The sequence below is a fragment of the Prenolepis imparis genome, unplaced genomic scaffold, assembly GCF_030444845.1.
Source record: "Prenolepis imparis isolate NDT839.2.m4 unplaced genomic scaffold, iyPreImpa1.0 SCAF_15, whole genome shotgun sequence".
NCBI classification, from domain to species: domain Eukaryota; kingdom Metazoa; phylum Arthropoda; class Insecta; order Hymenoptera; family Formicidae; genus Prenolepis; species Prenolepis imparis.
Window position 1 is genome coordinate 3,541,350 of NW_028141173.1, and position 14,458 is coordinate 3,555,807.

The following is a 14,458-nucleotide window of genomic DNA, read 5'->3' on the forward strand; positions in this document are numbered from 1 at the left end:
CTATACGCGGCTACCGATGTCGCGCGAGAGGATCTCGAGGAAGTCGCTAATGGGCGAGATACTAGATCGCGAGAGCTCGGACGGAACGCGATTTGCGTGGTTAAAGGATCGTTTGGTGGATCGCGCAAGAGAGGAGAAAAGGAGAGAAAAGAAGAAGAGAGGAGAGGAGAAGAAAGTCGAACGAGAGTGCGGAGAGCTGACAGTCGAACGAACGGGTCAAGATCGGGAGAGAGAGACTGACTGAAGTATAATCAGGTTTCGACTGAGTCCGCGGCCGCGATGTAATAACAGTAATCCCTCCCTGCGCCGGTAATTTGGCCGTTCGCTCAAAAACTCCAAATTATAGAAGCTGCTGTCATTAGGCCGCGGCGGGCGCAGCATCGCGCTCTCTTTCTCTTCTGTTCCCGCCCGCTTCCCCGAACCCGACAAAATTTTGGGGAAACTCCCGACTGCGGGTTCACGTCCGATCGTTAGCGATAAAGTTCTCTTGACGTTGACAAACCCCGCGGCCTGGACATTCCACGAGATTCCTTCGAACTTCGATGATTCCACGTTCTCGCCGCGGGTACTTCTTGTTAGAGTTAAGTAGCTGTCAAAGAGAGGCCTGTGTGATGCGATTTTCGAAGTGAAAGCTAATTGGCAGAAGACGGGCAAAGTGCCGAAAAACGAGAAAACCGATGGAGCGAAATAGTATAAGATATTTTATAATCTTATTTTATAATCGCTTGATTAATATATAACATATTAATTGACAAATGAAATTATCAATTTTTAGAATTAGAATTTATATGCAAGTTAATGCATATATGTAATTTATTCGATGATTAGGTATATTAAAAATATTTTTATAAAGAAATCAATATTCCCTGCATCTCAAATTAATATAGCTGTTAAGTACATCTCGCAACATCCATTCATTAATTAAAATAATATTAAAAATTGTATACAATCAATACGCGCTAAATATTTTTTTAAATGTTATTAAACCATAAAAACTTCTCTATGCAAACACAATATGATACTTCGTCACAGTTTCCATAATTTATTCGCGTATTCGAGACAAAGCGATATGTGGTGCTCGCGCGGAGAGCTGGTTCAAAGCGGAATTTGCGAAATGAGACGTTCTATAGACGCGCGGAGCTTGTGTATCTCTAAAGTGCATTCGCCTAGGACCGACGGTGCCCGGAGGGAAGGACTTTTTCGAGCGAGGGGGATCCTAAGGAGCTGAAGCAAGAAGAAACGCGGGGAACGAACCAGCCTGCGGGCATTTTCTGGCATAGAATCTCCCTCTCCTTCCTCCCGTTGCCCTCGTATCGTATCAAAAAGGCGACTCTCTTGAGGGGAAGGAATGAGAGGAAGATCGTCGATCGTTGCCCGTATGCCTCGAACGAAACCGTTTAAAACTCCATTACGGTTCGTTCGTGATCCTCGGCGCGATCACGGGGTACGCTCTTCACTTCGGTGGACTGGCGGTACCTTACGTGAACTGGAAAAGGGTTCAACCGATTACTCAACGTGACACGTTGGTCCCGAAGCTACGGGGGAGGAAGAAGAAGAAGAGAGCCCCTTCGGTGTCGGGGCAAACTGACGCCTGTCGAGCCTGCGATCGCGATCGTCGCGATCGTATGTCCCCCTTCCCGCCCCTCTCAAACCCCTCTTAAATAAATGCCCGAACAAACTCTTAATGCCCGCAGCGATTCTTAAAGAAACACATACCAGTGGTCATTAAACTTTATAAAAGTTACTAATGCTCCACATCTTAGGATACATTAGAGTTGCAATAACGAGCAATCGTCGTTGAATTATATAGAAATCGCGCTGCTTTTCTGCCAAAATTGACGTGTAAACTTATGACAAGAGAATGTGTTTACGATTGAAAATATGTCAAGTATAATAATCATGAAATAATATTATTTAATTAAAATTAATTTTAATAGCTGCGCACAATGTCTAAAATAAAATTAATAATTGGCGATCATAATCTCAGGGCGCCATAATATATACAAAATAAATACACACATTTTATTATCATGCATACTATTATATAATAATATCCGCGTATTCTTCTTAAAAGTGTATATTTATTAAAAGTCGTTTGTCTAAATAATTGAATATCCATGTGGCTTCTTTCTAAATTCGCAAAAGTTTAAACAGTGATCGCTGTTTTTCCTTCAAAATCACATTTTCCGCAAGTAAGAGAGAACGCAAGGAGCCGATAAAAATCCCGAACAGAGAGTGCGAGAGACGACCTTCGAAAATTAATTCAACAGATAAATCACGCCTTCTCCGCCTCGCGATACTTTATGAAGACATTCAAATGGACCCAGTAAGTACGGATGCGTAATACGAAATGGTTGAAGTTAATGGGCTACCCCGCGTATAAGTAAATACAAGTACGTATCAGTGGCTAGCCTTCACACAGGTTCGCCTTGAATCCCGGCGAGTCGCGAAGTTGCACGCTCTGCATTTGGGAATAAGCGCGATGGACGATGAATCCGCGACCCGTCGCCAGGTTTCGTACAATCGCGATCCACCATAATTCAGAGGGGGAGTTAACAAGGTTTGCGGAAGACGCGGGACGTCTTGAAAGAGAAAGAGAGAGAAACTCCAAAGATTCTAGTCTTCCGCTTCTGCGCAATCAGCCGAAACCGTTCGGTCTCTGTCGGCTTAGCGGCCGATTACTCTGAGTGCGTCTTCCCTTTGATGCATTTAATGCAACGTATACGCGATACTCGGCAGCAACCCCTTCGCGATTCGCACGCACGCACTCACGCACAGACACATATATATATACATGACATGTACACGTGCACAGCGAGAGTCGCGTGCTTGCGAGCGAGAAGGAAGAAGCACCTGGAGCATACGAGATCGTCGCGAGAGGATTAAGAGCTTACCAGATTGCTGCAGATTGCCTTAATTTCTCAAGCAGCGCTCGAGCCATACGCACAGCCGCGGGACGAAGCGATGAAAAAATTCCCCGACGCACAACTAACGCGTATAAATAAAAATAAAATACGAATGCCATGTGCCCCATGCTTTTTAACTTGAACCGACGGCGTGATTCGTTTGAGGGAAGCTTGCAAAAATCGAGGTCTTAAGCATTGTTGAAACATCATATCAGGAAAAAGAAATCTCGTCAATCACCGTTCGAAATATTAAATATCGTATGCAAAAAAAAATAGAATACATTTGTCATTAGGAAACTGCACGTTTTTAAATGCTTCAATATTCAATGAAAATAAACATGAGTATGCATTATTAAAATATTTAAAAAATCATATTTCAGGATAAAAAATCTCGCGTTAGCCACCGTTCGCGAAAAATTGTCATATACAAAAAAAAAAATAGAATTAGAATAGAATTATTATAATAGACATATTTATCATTAGAAAATTATACATTTTTAAATGCTTCAATATTCAATGAAAATAACATATGAGTATTTTTAAAATAGAGTTCCCTGCAAGTTTAAGTGTTTGCCTAATCATTTACAGAGATTTGCCAACATACATTATTTTTCAAAGCTCCATCAAGCTACCGAATTGCAGAAGCAACAGCACAACTGAATTCCTATGTAAGTACTGCCAATCTTAATTCCATTAACGCACGCGAGCTAGATTAAAAGTAACGAAACTTTTAGGCCATCAATCTAATTAAAACACTCCGAGTACTATCAGCATAACATATTATATGAAAAAAAATTTTTTAATAAATTACAAATTTTGATATCCCTTTTTTATATTTTTTACTATGCGTTTCTCATTATTTTCTAATATTACGATTCTTATGACATATATAACTCTTGATGCTTTTCCCAATCAAAAAAAATTGCATTTAAATTAAATTACATTTAAAACATTGCATAATGATTTTTATTGCGAAACAAATAATTGTCGATCCACGTGATTTGTCAATCATGCGAATACACGTATCTGTGCGGATAAGAGTTTTCATTAAAAAGTTATTCGGATAAATCGTGATGCAACCGCATCTAGAAAAACTAAATTGGCGTGAGACGGAGGACACAAAGAAGGAGCATCATACGTTTGGTTGATGCGAGAAAAATAGCTCAAGCACACGTGCTCACCAGAACAAACAAACACGCGACCGTCTTATTCCGGCCATCATTGTTAATAAATAACCGTATCTCGTCTGACAAATCACAAATGATCGTTTGCGGGCTTCTGACTTCTATCTAATTCGCTACATATGCAGAGGAAACAACATTTTGTGGCGACCCGTGCACCTGCAATTTTACCGGTCATCAGTCGCAACATTATGAACCTAACGATGATCTTTTGTGATGCGCATCTATTACTCATGATGCCTTCGAAATCTGCACTCATCGCGGTATTGAATGTTATTTCTTTTTGCAATAAAAATATTATTTTAATCGCGCACAATTTCAACTTTATTTTTATTTCAAAATATATCTCTTAAAAGATAAAAATTTAAGAAAGATAGATCTTGTATAATCTTATATTAATAGGTCTAATATTAATAAGTTTATTATTTAAAGTTTTAAGATATAATTTTGAATATATACGCATGTAAAATTTGGTACACACTAATCAAACAAATATAATGAGATTAGAATTAAAGTTTTGTTACTTTTTATTTTTCTCCAACATAAAATAAAAAAGGAATAAGCTTTAATGTTAATTCAATCGTTTGCCAAATATTATTCAAATAGCTTGCGATAATAATGGATCAATCGTGAAATAAACTGAGGAAATATGTTGTAAAATATGTTATACAACAAAAGAGACAGAAAATTCAGTCATATAATTAACAATAAGTAAAAAATTTGTGATAATAGACCAGATAATTAATGATACAAATCTGAATATAAGCGTGTGCGCGTATAAAGTGCATTCGCGCAGTTCGCGCAAGAAAGAATAGTTTAGCTTTAGCTAAATGAAAGTATGTTTGTGAATCAGTCGTCAACATTAAAAGCAAACGTGCAACTTTATGTGCGAGCACTCGACTTCACTCCCATTAACGCAAACTTCAGACGCGTGAATTATATATGCGTTTAGAACTGCTATACTTTGGAACCTTTCAGAGCTAATCCTATAATCCTATAGACCGCTTTTTACGTCGCTTCGATAATTTTCTTCGAACGTGTAAAGAATCGATTAGATGAGTCGTATATGACAAAATCAACTTTGAGATTTTTACAAGGCCTTTTATATTTTATGTTAAAATCACTTCTTTTCTTCACATTATAATAATTTATATCAATTGTGATAAAAGATACGATTCCATATTGCATGAAAGTTTATTTTTATATTTCTGTTAAAAAATATATATTGTCTAGTTTTAATTATGTCATGATTTCGTGGTTACTTGGCTAATAGCTATTTTCAATTATGCTTATAATGCGTTACGAATATGCAACAGCATTATCCTTAATATTATTTAATTAAGCTTATACGTTCCTGTCATACATAAGCAAAAAATCGTACACATCTGTGTTAACTTTTATATTTTATATTTGCAAGATAGATATCTCTTTTCATTGTCGAAAATTCTTCTTTGTGTCATAGTATAAATTAAAGTTTAAATTACATCAATCTAATTTTCAAATGCACATCCTAAATATATATATTAGATTGATATAATTGAAACTTTGATTTTTTTATGCTACAACACAAAGACGAATTTTCGATAACGAAACGAAATATCTGTCTCGCAAATATAAAATATAAAAATAAACACAGATGAGAGAGTATCCTGCGTGTAGCCTTCTTCCCGAGCCGCAAAATAACACCGATCTCCTATCGACCTAACACGGACTCCCGTACCTTTTTCCGTTTCGACGCCGTCTCTTGGTGGCATAGACGGTCCCCAGCTGGCTCATCGCGACGGGGTTGTTGGGACCCGACGCCGACGTCGGAGCCGGCACCGGCGCCGAAGTGGGCGTCATCGCGGGATCAACGATGTGGGGCTGAGGGTGAGTGGCGGTCAGGGTGAGCTGCGTTCCCGGGGGATAACATGCCGCTGTCACGTAATCCGTCGGCGCGTGGGATGCGGTCGGCGGTCCACAGATCCCGGCGATCCCCGGTGCACCACCGTTCCCGCCTCCCCCGCTGCCTCCGCCGCCGCCACCGCCGCCACCACCGGCACCGATACCGACGACACCACCACCACCACCCCCGACCACCCCCAGCCCCGCCGAGGCGGCTCTGTCCAGCGCGTACACCGTGCAGACCGTGACGCCCCTTGCCTCTAGCGACGACGCTACGTCATCCTCTGTCACTGTCGGTGCCACTACCAACCAGCTGTTGGCGCGTCGGCGAGGCACTTGCTCCTGATGACACCGCCGTACGTCGATTACGACGCGGCAGCTGCGACAGCTGTCCGCGAACTCGCTCTGCCGAGCGACGTCGAGCGACCACTACTATGCAATGTCCTCTGTGAAGGTCGCTTTGACTTCGGATCAGTGTCAGAGATATTATCGTGCTGCCGCGAAATTGCAAGTAGAGATAGATGACACAAGATTCACGTTCGGTTATACGGGTGCCCTTTTCTTCTAAATTTCACGAGACATCACCTGGTGTCGTTGAAAGATTCTCGGTCCGCCTCTGCGGTCTACTCGTCGCGATAATGATTCTCGACATCAACGTGAGATTCGCGATACACTGTAAATATGATACAGCAGGTAAATCCATCTCTTCACGTCGTTACCATCCACGTGTTCACTGTCACTGGAGAATCGCGGCGCGCCATCGACGGAAGATCACAAGTCATTCACTACCCCTGAACTTATCGGAGTCAACGATATATGACCAACAAACCTACGCACTACGTAGAACGTCACAACGTTCGAGAATCAGCAATTCGATGACACAATCTCGGAATACACTTGAGCAATAATGACGTATGATTATCGAAAGATGGAAACTCGCTTCTTCATCCTTAGCTTCGACAAACCCGGATGATTTTCGCGCGCGTTATGTTATTCCTCACTGCAGATCCAAGATGATAAATTTCACTCTCACTGTCCCGACGACCGCCAACGCCGATACCACTCGAGATTAATGTCATTCGCATCGTTGCGTGACGTGGCGGTACCTCGACATATTTGACCAAGACACACCTGAGACATCCAGGGTTGAGAATCAAGAACTCTTGTCACATCAAATAACTTCCCGATTCGGTCACGTCACGTGTGCGCGGAAACTGATCCTACCCTCCCTCCAACGGAGTCAGAGTCGATCCCTCCCTTCCTGTCTGTCTGTCGCAAACGGGAGAGAGAAGGTCTCTCTTCCCCTACCCCGGCAAGCACTCTTCACCCTCACGATCCGTCGGAGTCAACTGACACGCGAAGAGATCCGTCGATCCTATCCTATTTTGCTCGACGACGAGCAACTGGAGAAGATTTGACAGATAGGTGGCGAGACCCTCGTGCGTTGACAGATTCGAAGCAGGTAGGTAGCGGATCGAGCGCGGACGTTGACGGTGCTCGCCTCGTAGAAGCGTGTCGTGTACTGGCGTAGGGTCTGCCGGGCGTAGCATAAGTCAGGAGAGTGTGGCATAGATCGGAGAGAGTGGAGGCGAACAGGCCAGCCAAGTGGTGGTGGGCCCGGCACAAAGGAGTAACCGACCGTAGGTCGACCGACCGGCCGACCAGGCTTCTACGCACTGTGATGCAAGATCACCTCTCTAATCCCCCACCCCCGCATGCCACGCCCACGAAAAAGACGAAGGGACCAATCGCACCGCCAGTATGGCGCTACCAACCTAACCATGCCGCGGAAACACAAAGTGAACGATACCATCGCGCGCGCCTCTCGAGATTCCACCTACTCTTCCTTCTTCCTCCGCGCGTCCTCCACCCTGCAACGAGTTCGCGAACTCCTGGACGTGAGCGTCCTAGCCTGCACCCGGAGACGCAATTGCATTCCACCGTACCGGATATTAAAAAATAGTTGATATTTCTTTATGCTGGGGGAGAAGAGGGGAGGAAGGCTACAGATGATGATATATTTCGGTATGTTCTTCAAGAATGGGAACAATGTTGAAACATTTTTTTGTAAAACACAGGTAAGTACTTTGTCATAAAATAGAAGGTGAATGAAATGATAATGATTTACGAAAACTTATATCGCAAGGATCAATTTTCTTCACATATGTATAGGGTATAAATTCCTGAATCACATGTTCTTTGAATTACATAGATATTAAAATAGTTGATATTTCTTTATGCTGGAAGAGGAGAAGAAGCTACAGATAATGATACACTTTGATATGTTCTCCAAGAATAGAAACAATGTTGAGATATTATTTCCCGAAACATAGGTAAATATTTTGTCATAAAATAGAAGTGAATAAAATAAAAATAATCAATTTATATATACGGAAGCTTACATCGCATGAATCAATTTTTTTCACGTATAGTGAAATCATATGTTTTTTTAATTACACGGATATCGTTCCCGATTTTAACGTGTAATAATTTTATTTAATATAAAAACATTCATTTATTTGCGTCCCATGCGCATATTTTCCGTACAAAACAAAGTCAAAGTTATACACGTTGTTGCTTTCTTTATACGAAATAAAATCCAACGTTCTTTATATAATATTATTTAATATATTATTATATAATATATATATTATTTAATATTATAATATATATATATTATTTAATATTATAACATATATATTATTTAATATTATAATATATATATTATTTCATACAGAAAAGGCAGAGTAGAGATGAAGTTCGCGATTTGCGCGAAAAACAGCGAAGTGGACAATAATTATCAGAAATTCATAAAGACGCAAATTAGTATGCGTGTGCGAAGACGTACATTGTCGACTTTATTATTAAAAATTGAATGGAACTGAATTAATCGTGCTTACAAACTAGTACGTTCGAATACAAAAGATGTAAACAAACGAGAGCAGCACATAAACAATAGATTTGAAGTAATACTCACGGCAAAACGACTCAGTATAATCAATTATAAAATAGCGATAATATTTTAAAATGTCATATGTCTTCGTAACCAGAAGCGATTTTCTTAATTTTAACTAATAGCCAGATCACGTAAGCTCAAATTATATAAAACTATTATCAGGCCCATTTTATGTAATAATCTTATGTTATGTCGAGACTTGGACGATGACTACTACAGAAAGAAAGAAAGCTAAAAATTTTTGAAAGAAAAATACTTAGAAAAATATTCGGACCAGTTAAAGATAAAAATCAAGAATATCGCATCAGATTTAACCATAAGCTACTAGATCTGATGGAGAGCGAAGATGTAAAATTTATAAAGGCACAAAGATTGAGATGGGCAGGACATGTGATATGGACGCGGAGAGAGCACCGAGAAGGGTAAGCGAGACAGTTTGCATGTCGACGAGGAGTCGCGGAAGACCGAGATCGCGCTGGTGGGACGAACTAGAAAAAGATATAAGGAAGCTTTCTATTGTCAACTGGAGAAGAATAGCTAGCTAGATAAGGATAGAAACGTGTAGAGAAATACAATAATGCAGGCCAAGGCTCACTTTGAGCTGTAAAGCCACTGGATGATGATGATATATTTTATTATATATATAATAAAATTGTATTAAATTTTTGTTTTAAATTTTATGAGACTTTGACGTATTGTGCTAGCGTGCTTCTTCATTCCTTTGCAAAATTCTTTTGCGCAAGTAAAGGGTGAAATGTATTGTGCTATGCAGCTTGTATAAGTACTATCTGCGCGAATAATGCAAATGACTCTCGACTCATATAATCTTCGCGGTAGATTGATTCTTGCATCGACAAACATCAAACAGCTGTACATCGGACCTATATCCAAAGGAACATACACTTACAAAGGTCACACGTCGTAAATGTCATGCATAAATGTTATTCTCGCAAAAAAATGCATATTTAACATGTGACGCAATTTATTAACGAGACAGGAATTTTATTATAATATTCATGAGAGCAGAATATAAAAAAAAAGTGACATAAATATGTGACAATTAATAAATTAGATGAATCTCTTTTTAAATTCTATTTTATTAATTATTATTATTATTGAGTTAAACGAGTCTTCAAAGTCAATAAAATTGTCTTAAATTGTTCTTAGAAGTAAGAGAGATATTCTTTTGCCAATACCATAGTTTTATTTTGAAAAATCCTTAAAGCATTAGTGCTTAATGAAATCTGCTTCTCATTATACATATTTGCATATAATGATGTCTGATATTTCACAGCAAGGACAAATGTGAATTATACATACGTTACAAGTAGATTTTCACGTGTGTGCTGTCGTAATTCTTGTAACAATGAAAGAATACGTAAGCTAGCTTCTCACAGTTTTTCCGTGGCAAGTAAAATTGAGAAAAGTTTTTACAACATTACGTGCTAATTTCTAGAGATATAATAATTCTTCAGATTTAAGAATTAACATTTTATTTATGCTAAAAAGGAAACACATTTTTGGGACACGTTATAATCCCATACAATGCTCATTATATCAAATTTTTGAAGTATTAATTATGAATTATGAAATAATAATTATGAATTAATATCTCTTTTAATATAAGATATAAGATATCAGAATATATGAAGGATATTATTTGGAGGATATTATTTGGAGGAATAAACATATGAGCATCAAAAGTAAAGTGAAAATTTATAAAATATACATCAGACCGATAATGACGTACGCAGCAGAAATCAGAGCGGAAACTATGTCAATTAAACGCATTTTAAGAACACTGGAGGTGAAAACACTGCGATCAATCACAGGACATACATTACATGACAGGAGAAAAAGCGAAGACGAGCCTGCGAAATCCAAAATGTAGTAAGATGGATAAGAAGGAGAAAAGAATGGAGAGATCACGTCGACAGAATAGATGACAATAAATTTCCAAAGATAGTCAAGATCGGAAGACCGGAAATAACGCGACTTTCAGGAAGACCACCTAAACGATGATATGAAAACTGGATATCTACCTTTCAAGACCAAGAACAGACTCCTCAGGAGAGCAACAATCTTGGGAATAATGTGAAACATGATGAAAAGCCAGCTGACACAAATGCATTATAAAGACTTATATATTATATAAGAGGGGGAGGAGTAGATATATTACGAGGTCTCTCTACTATAATTATGAGGACATGATGATTGTACTTTATAGTCGTAAGAGTTATTTTCTTTGCGATAAAGAAAAACTAAAAGATTATTTTTTACGAAACACTTTTTATACAACAAAATATAACCATTTAAAATTATTCGATAGAAATCATAGAAATATTCTTCGGATATATCATGTAAACAATTTTTTAATTACGTCTCTTTTATCGCAGTTTCTTTTTTCGTAAACCTACTCAAACTCTACTGTCTGTATCAAAAAGTAACGTGTCGTTGGTTAAGTTTCGTAATTAAGGGATATCGAGAGGTGTGCGTATAAGTGTACCGGGAGACGAAAGTAAAAGTTGTCAGATCTCCCGATTTCTCGGTGAAAAAAAAGTAAATAAGCTAAGTGTGCCCGAATTCGCGTGACTCGGATGAACGAGAGAAGAGAGAGAGAGAGAGAGACAGGACATTGACGGGAGAAGGACGCGAGACGAAGGGCACCTAGAAGAAGTGAGGACGAGTCAGCTGTGCGGAGGAAAGAGAACTTGGTGCCGCTGTTGGGTTCTCTCGCGTGTGTAAGAAAGTCGCGGTAGCATCCGCGTAACGTCTTGGAGCCGCATGCGTGAAATGAGTTCTTAACGCGAAAGAGATTTTTAGTTAAAAAAAAAAAGCTGTGTAATATGTTATTAAAACAGCACCGGGTATTTGTTACTCGGTAATAGGCAAGAGTCGGAAACTCTCTGAAAAGGCAGATGGCCACCGGAGGAATATTATTTTTATTGCATATATCTCTTTCTCTCTTTAATATTAAACGTAATCTCTAATTTTGAATTTTATTTTATTATTTTTATTTTATTTAATATATGTGTAAAAAAATATCACATACAAATGTCAGTATAAAATGGGAATTAAATTAACCGCAGTAAGGCTCGAGAGTTTGATTTGTTGAATACAAGACGTTATGAACACATTTAACGAAAAATATATTGATCAAAATTAAATAAATTGGAGAGTGTCGCAGTATAATTATTGATGTGAATATTTTGAACGATTTAATAAAATATAATAAAATTAATACGTTATCTCATATTATTATAAAATTAGTAATTAAGATTGACTTTGCTATACATTTTCTATTTGCTATAACTTACATTCGGCATAAGGTATTGTTCAAATTGCAATATACATTATAATTATGTTAAATATCATAATTAACTATATATAAAGTTTCGAAATTTCACGGGAGAAAATTCAAATATTTATAAATTAAAGAAAAAAGTTATCTCTTTCTCTTTTTTAATTCAAAAAATAAATAATTTGTACATTACACATGTAATGAATTCGTCCCTCCCTAACTCGCGCTATCCGCCGGTCGGAAAACGACATGGCACGAATGCAAAACGCAAGTTTTTTCGCAAAAGATTCGAGCATGCGAAGGAATAAAATTATTCGTTATTTTTCGATAAAATACCACCACACGTCATTTCTTATAACGTTAAAAAAAAACTTTACTCAGCGACTTGTCAATAATTTTCGTCGAACTCTCTCTGTCTCTCTCTCTCTCCGAAAAATAAGTCTCTTTATAACATTGCAACAATAACTATCTGTGTTCGATGTATCACATCGCCTGATGACATAGAATATCCCCAACGACCGCAATGTATGTTGCGTGTCACCCAAGCGTTTCAATCACCGACAAATTCGTTTTCGGGCATATAACCTTGTCGATATCGGTTTACGATGTACGCCGAAGAGTGTATGAGAAATCGCCTTCCTCTCTTTTCCTCTCCAACCCCGCGGGACACCGTTGATCTTCCTTTGATCGCATAATGTTACTATATACAGTCGATATCGCGCCTGTCGTTTCGTAGCCACGGGGTGATATCGCGATCATGTCTCGCGATCAGATAGTGTTCACGAAGAGAGGACGGGCTCTTCAGATAAGAGGGAACGTGACGCTGGACAAGCATGTATGTATGTATGTATGTATGTATGTATGTATGTATATTGTATATACGCGTCGGGATAGAACGAGCGGAATCGGCAACGATCGCGGAACATTATTGTTCCGGTTCGGGCTTATCGTGTCCGGCTGACAATTTGTTATATTTTGTGCTCTGCAATTGGATTACAAAACGCGTTCGCGATCGATTTCGCGGTTCGCGTCATGTTGCGGCTATTTGAGGGAAACGCGTTTTATTACGGATGCGACACTGAAAGAGGAATTTTGTAAAGTAATTTTTCAATTAAAATGTGCGTTACATGTGTGTTTTAACTTGACAAATCAGGGTACTGGTGAACGGAGTATCTCAGAATTTTGTAACCGAGTATATTTTACAAACGCAAGAACAAAAGTTATATGAACATATTTTTTTTAATGGAATCACTGATAACAGTGGCTTCACAATTATAAGTATAACTATTGAATACAGTGAAATCTTCTTTTGGAAATGATTCAGTTAGTAACTGGTTTTTCATTGAAATTTTACTGATAATCATTAATGAAACATAAGATAAAGGAAAGCGCGAATATTTTCACCGAAAATCAGTGAAATATTTACTCATTTTTTGTGACATCTTATTCTACTGCTTTAATCAATGACATTTTCACTGATTTATTTTAAGAAAGATTTATAAATGTTTAATTTATAATAAAATTATGAAATATATAGGAAATAGTAACAGATTTGCAGCAATAGTAAGAATATGTTGTCGACATTTATTTAATCTGTTAATGCGAGTTGTGTGAATCAGTTTCCCAACAATATTATTTTGAGAAAAACGACATTTTAAAATATAACAATAACACACTTTTATTAATTATGTTGAATAATCTCAATAGTAACAATTCACATGAGTGAGTAAAAGAGTCGATTTATTCTTACGTTGCATTATACTGTAACATCAAAAGTAAGCTTATCCATTAGTTCTTTAAATTTATTTCTTAAAATTTGATATTTATGTTATAAAACAACAACTTCATTAAGCGTTTATGTTCAAACAACATTATTTTTATTTTTATTCGTAAAATATATTCGCGTCTGTATATAGCAGTTAATTTAAAATTAAAATTTTAAAAAAATTTAGTTTTAAATTTTAATGTGACAAAATTTTTATTATATATATATATGTATTATATATAATCAATTCTTGAAAAGTATTTCAAATAAAATTTACGATTAAATATAATATTGTATTTTATTAAAGCACATATTCGATCTGCATTTTAACATAGAAAATAAAAATTATCTATCACGATATTTAAACCTTTTCAAATCTAAAGATATAAATTACAATTCCTAGGAATTGTTACATAACAAAATGTCTTTTGTAATACATTCGCCATCTATCGGCGAGTCCTTCGA

The 14,458-nt window shown here is 37.7% G+C and overlaps 1 protein-coding gene across 5 annotated transcripts in view; it reads right to left on the reverse strand.

Moving 5' to 3' along the window:
- Ss (aryl hydrocarbon receptor spineless) overlaps window positions 1-14,458 on the reverse strand; it is a 218,423-nt gene that overhangs the window by 174,521 nt on the left and 29,444 nt on the right. Inside the window, exon 1 of one of the 5 annotated variants that reach the window (XR_014426961.1) lies at window positions 5,808-6,124. The exons of 3 other annotated variants lie outside the window; for them this stretch is intronic. Coding sequence is in view for 1 of the 2 variants with exons in the window: in XM_083055338.1 (XP_082911464.1) it covers window positions 5,808-5,929 (122 nt within the window). In the remaining variant the exon portion in view is untranslated. Of the gene's footprint in view, window positions 1-5,807; window positions 6,127-14,458 lie in introns of those variants that run through there. One more of the 5 variants, XM_083055338.1, reaches the window with a different exon arrangement.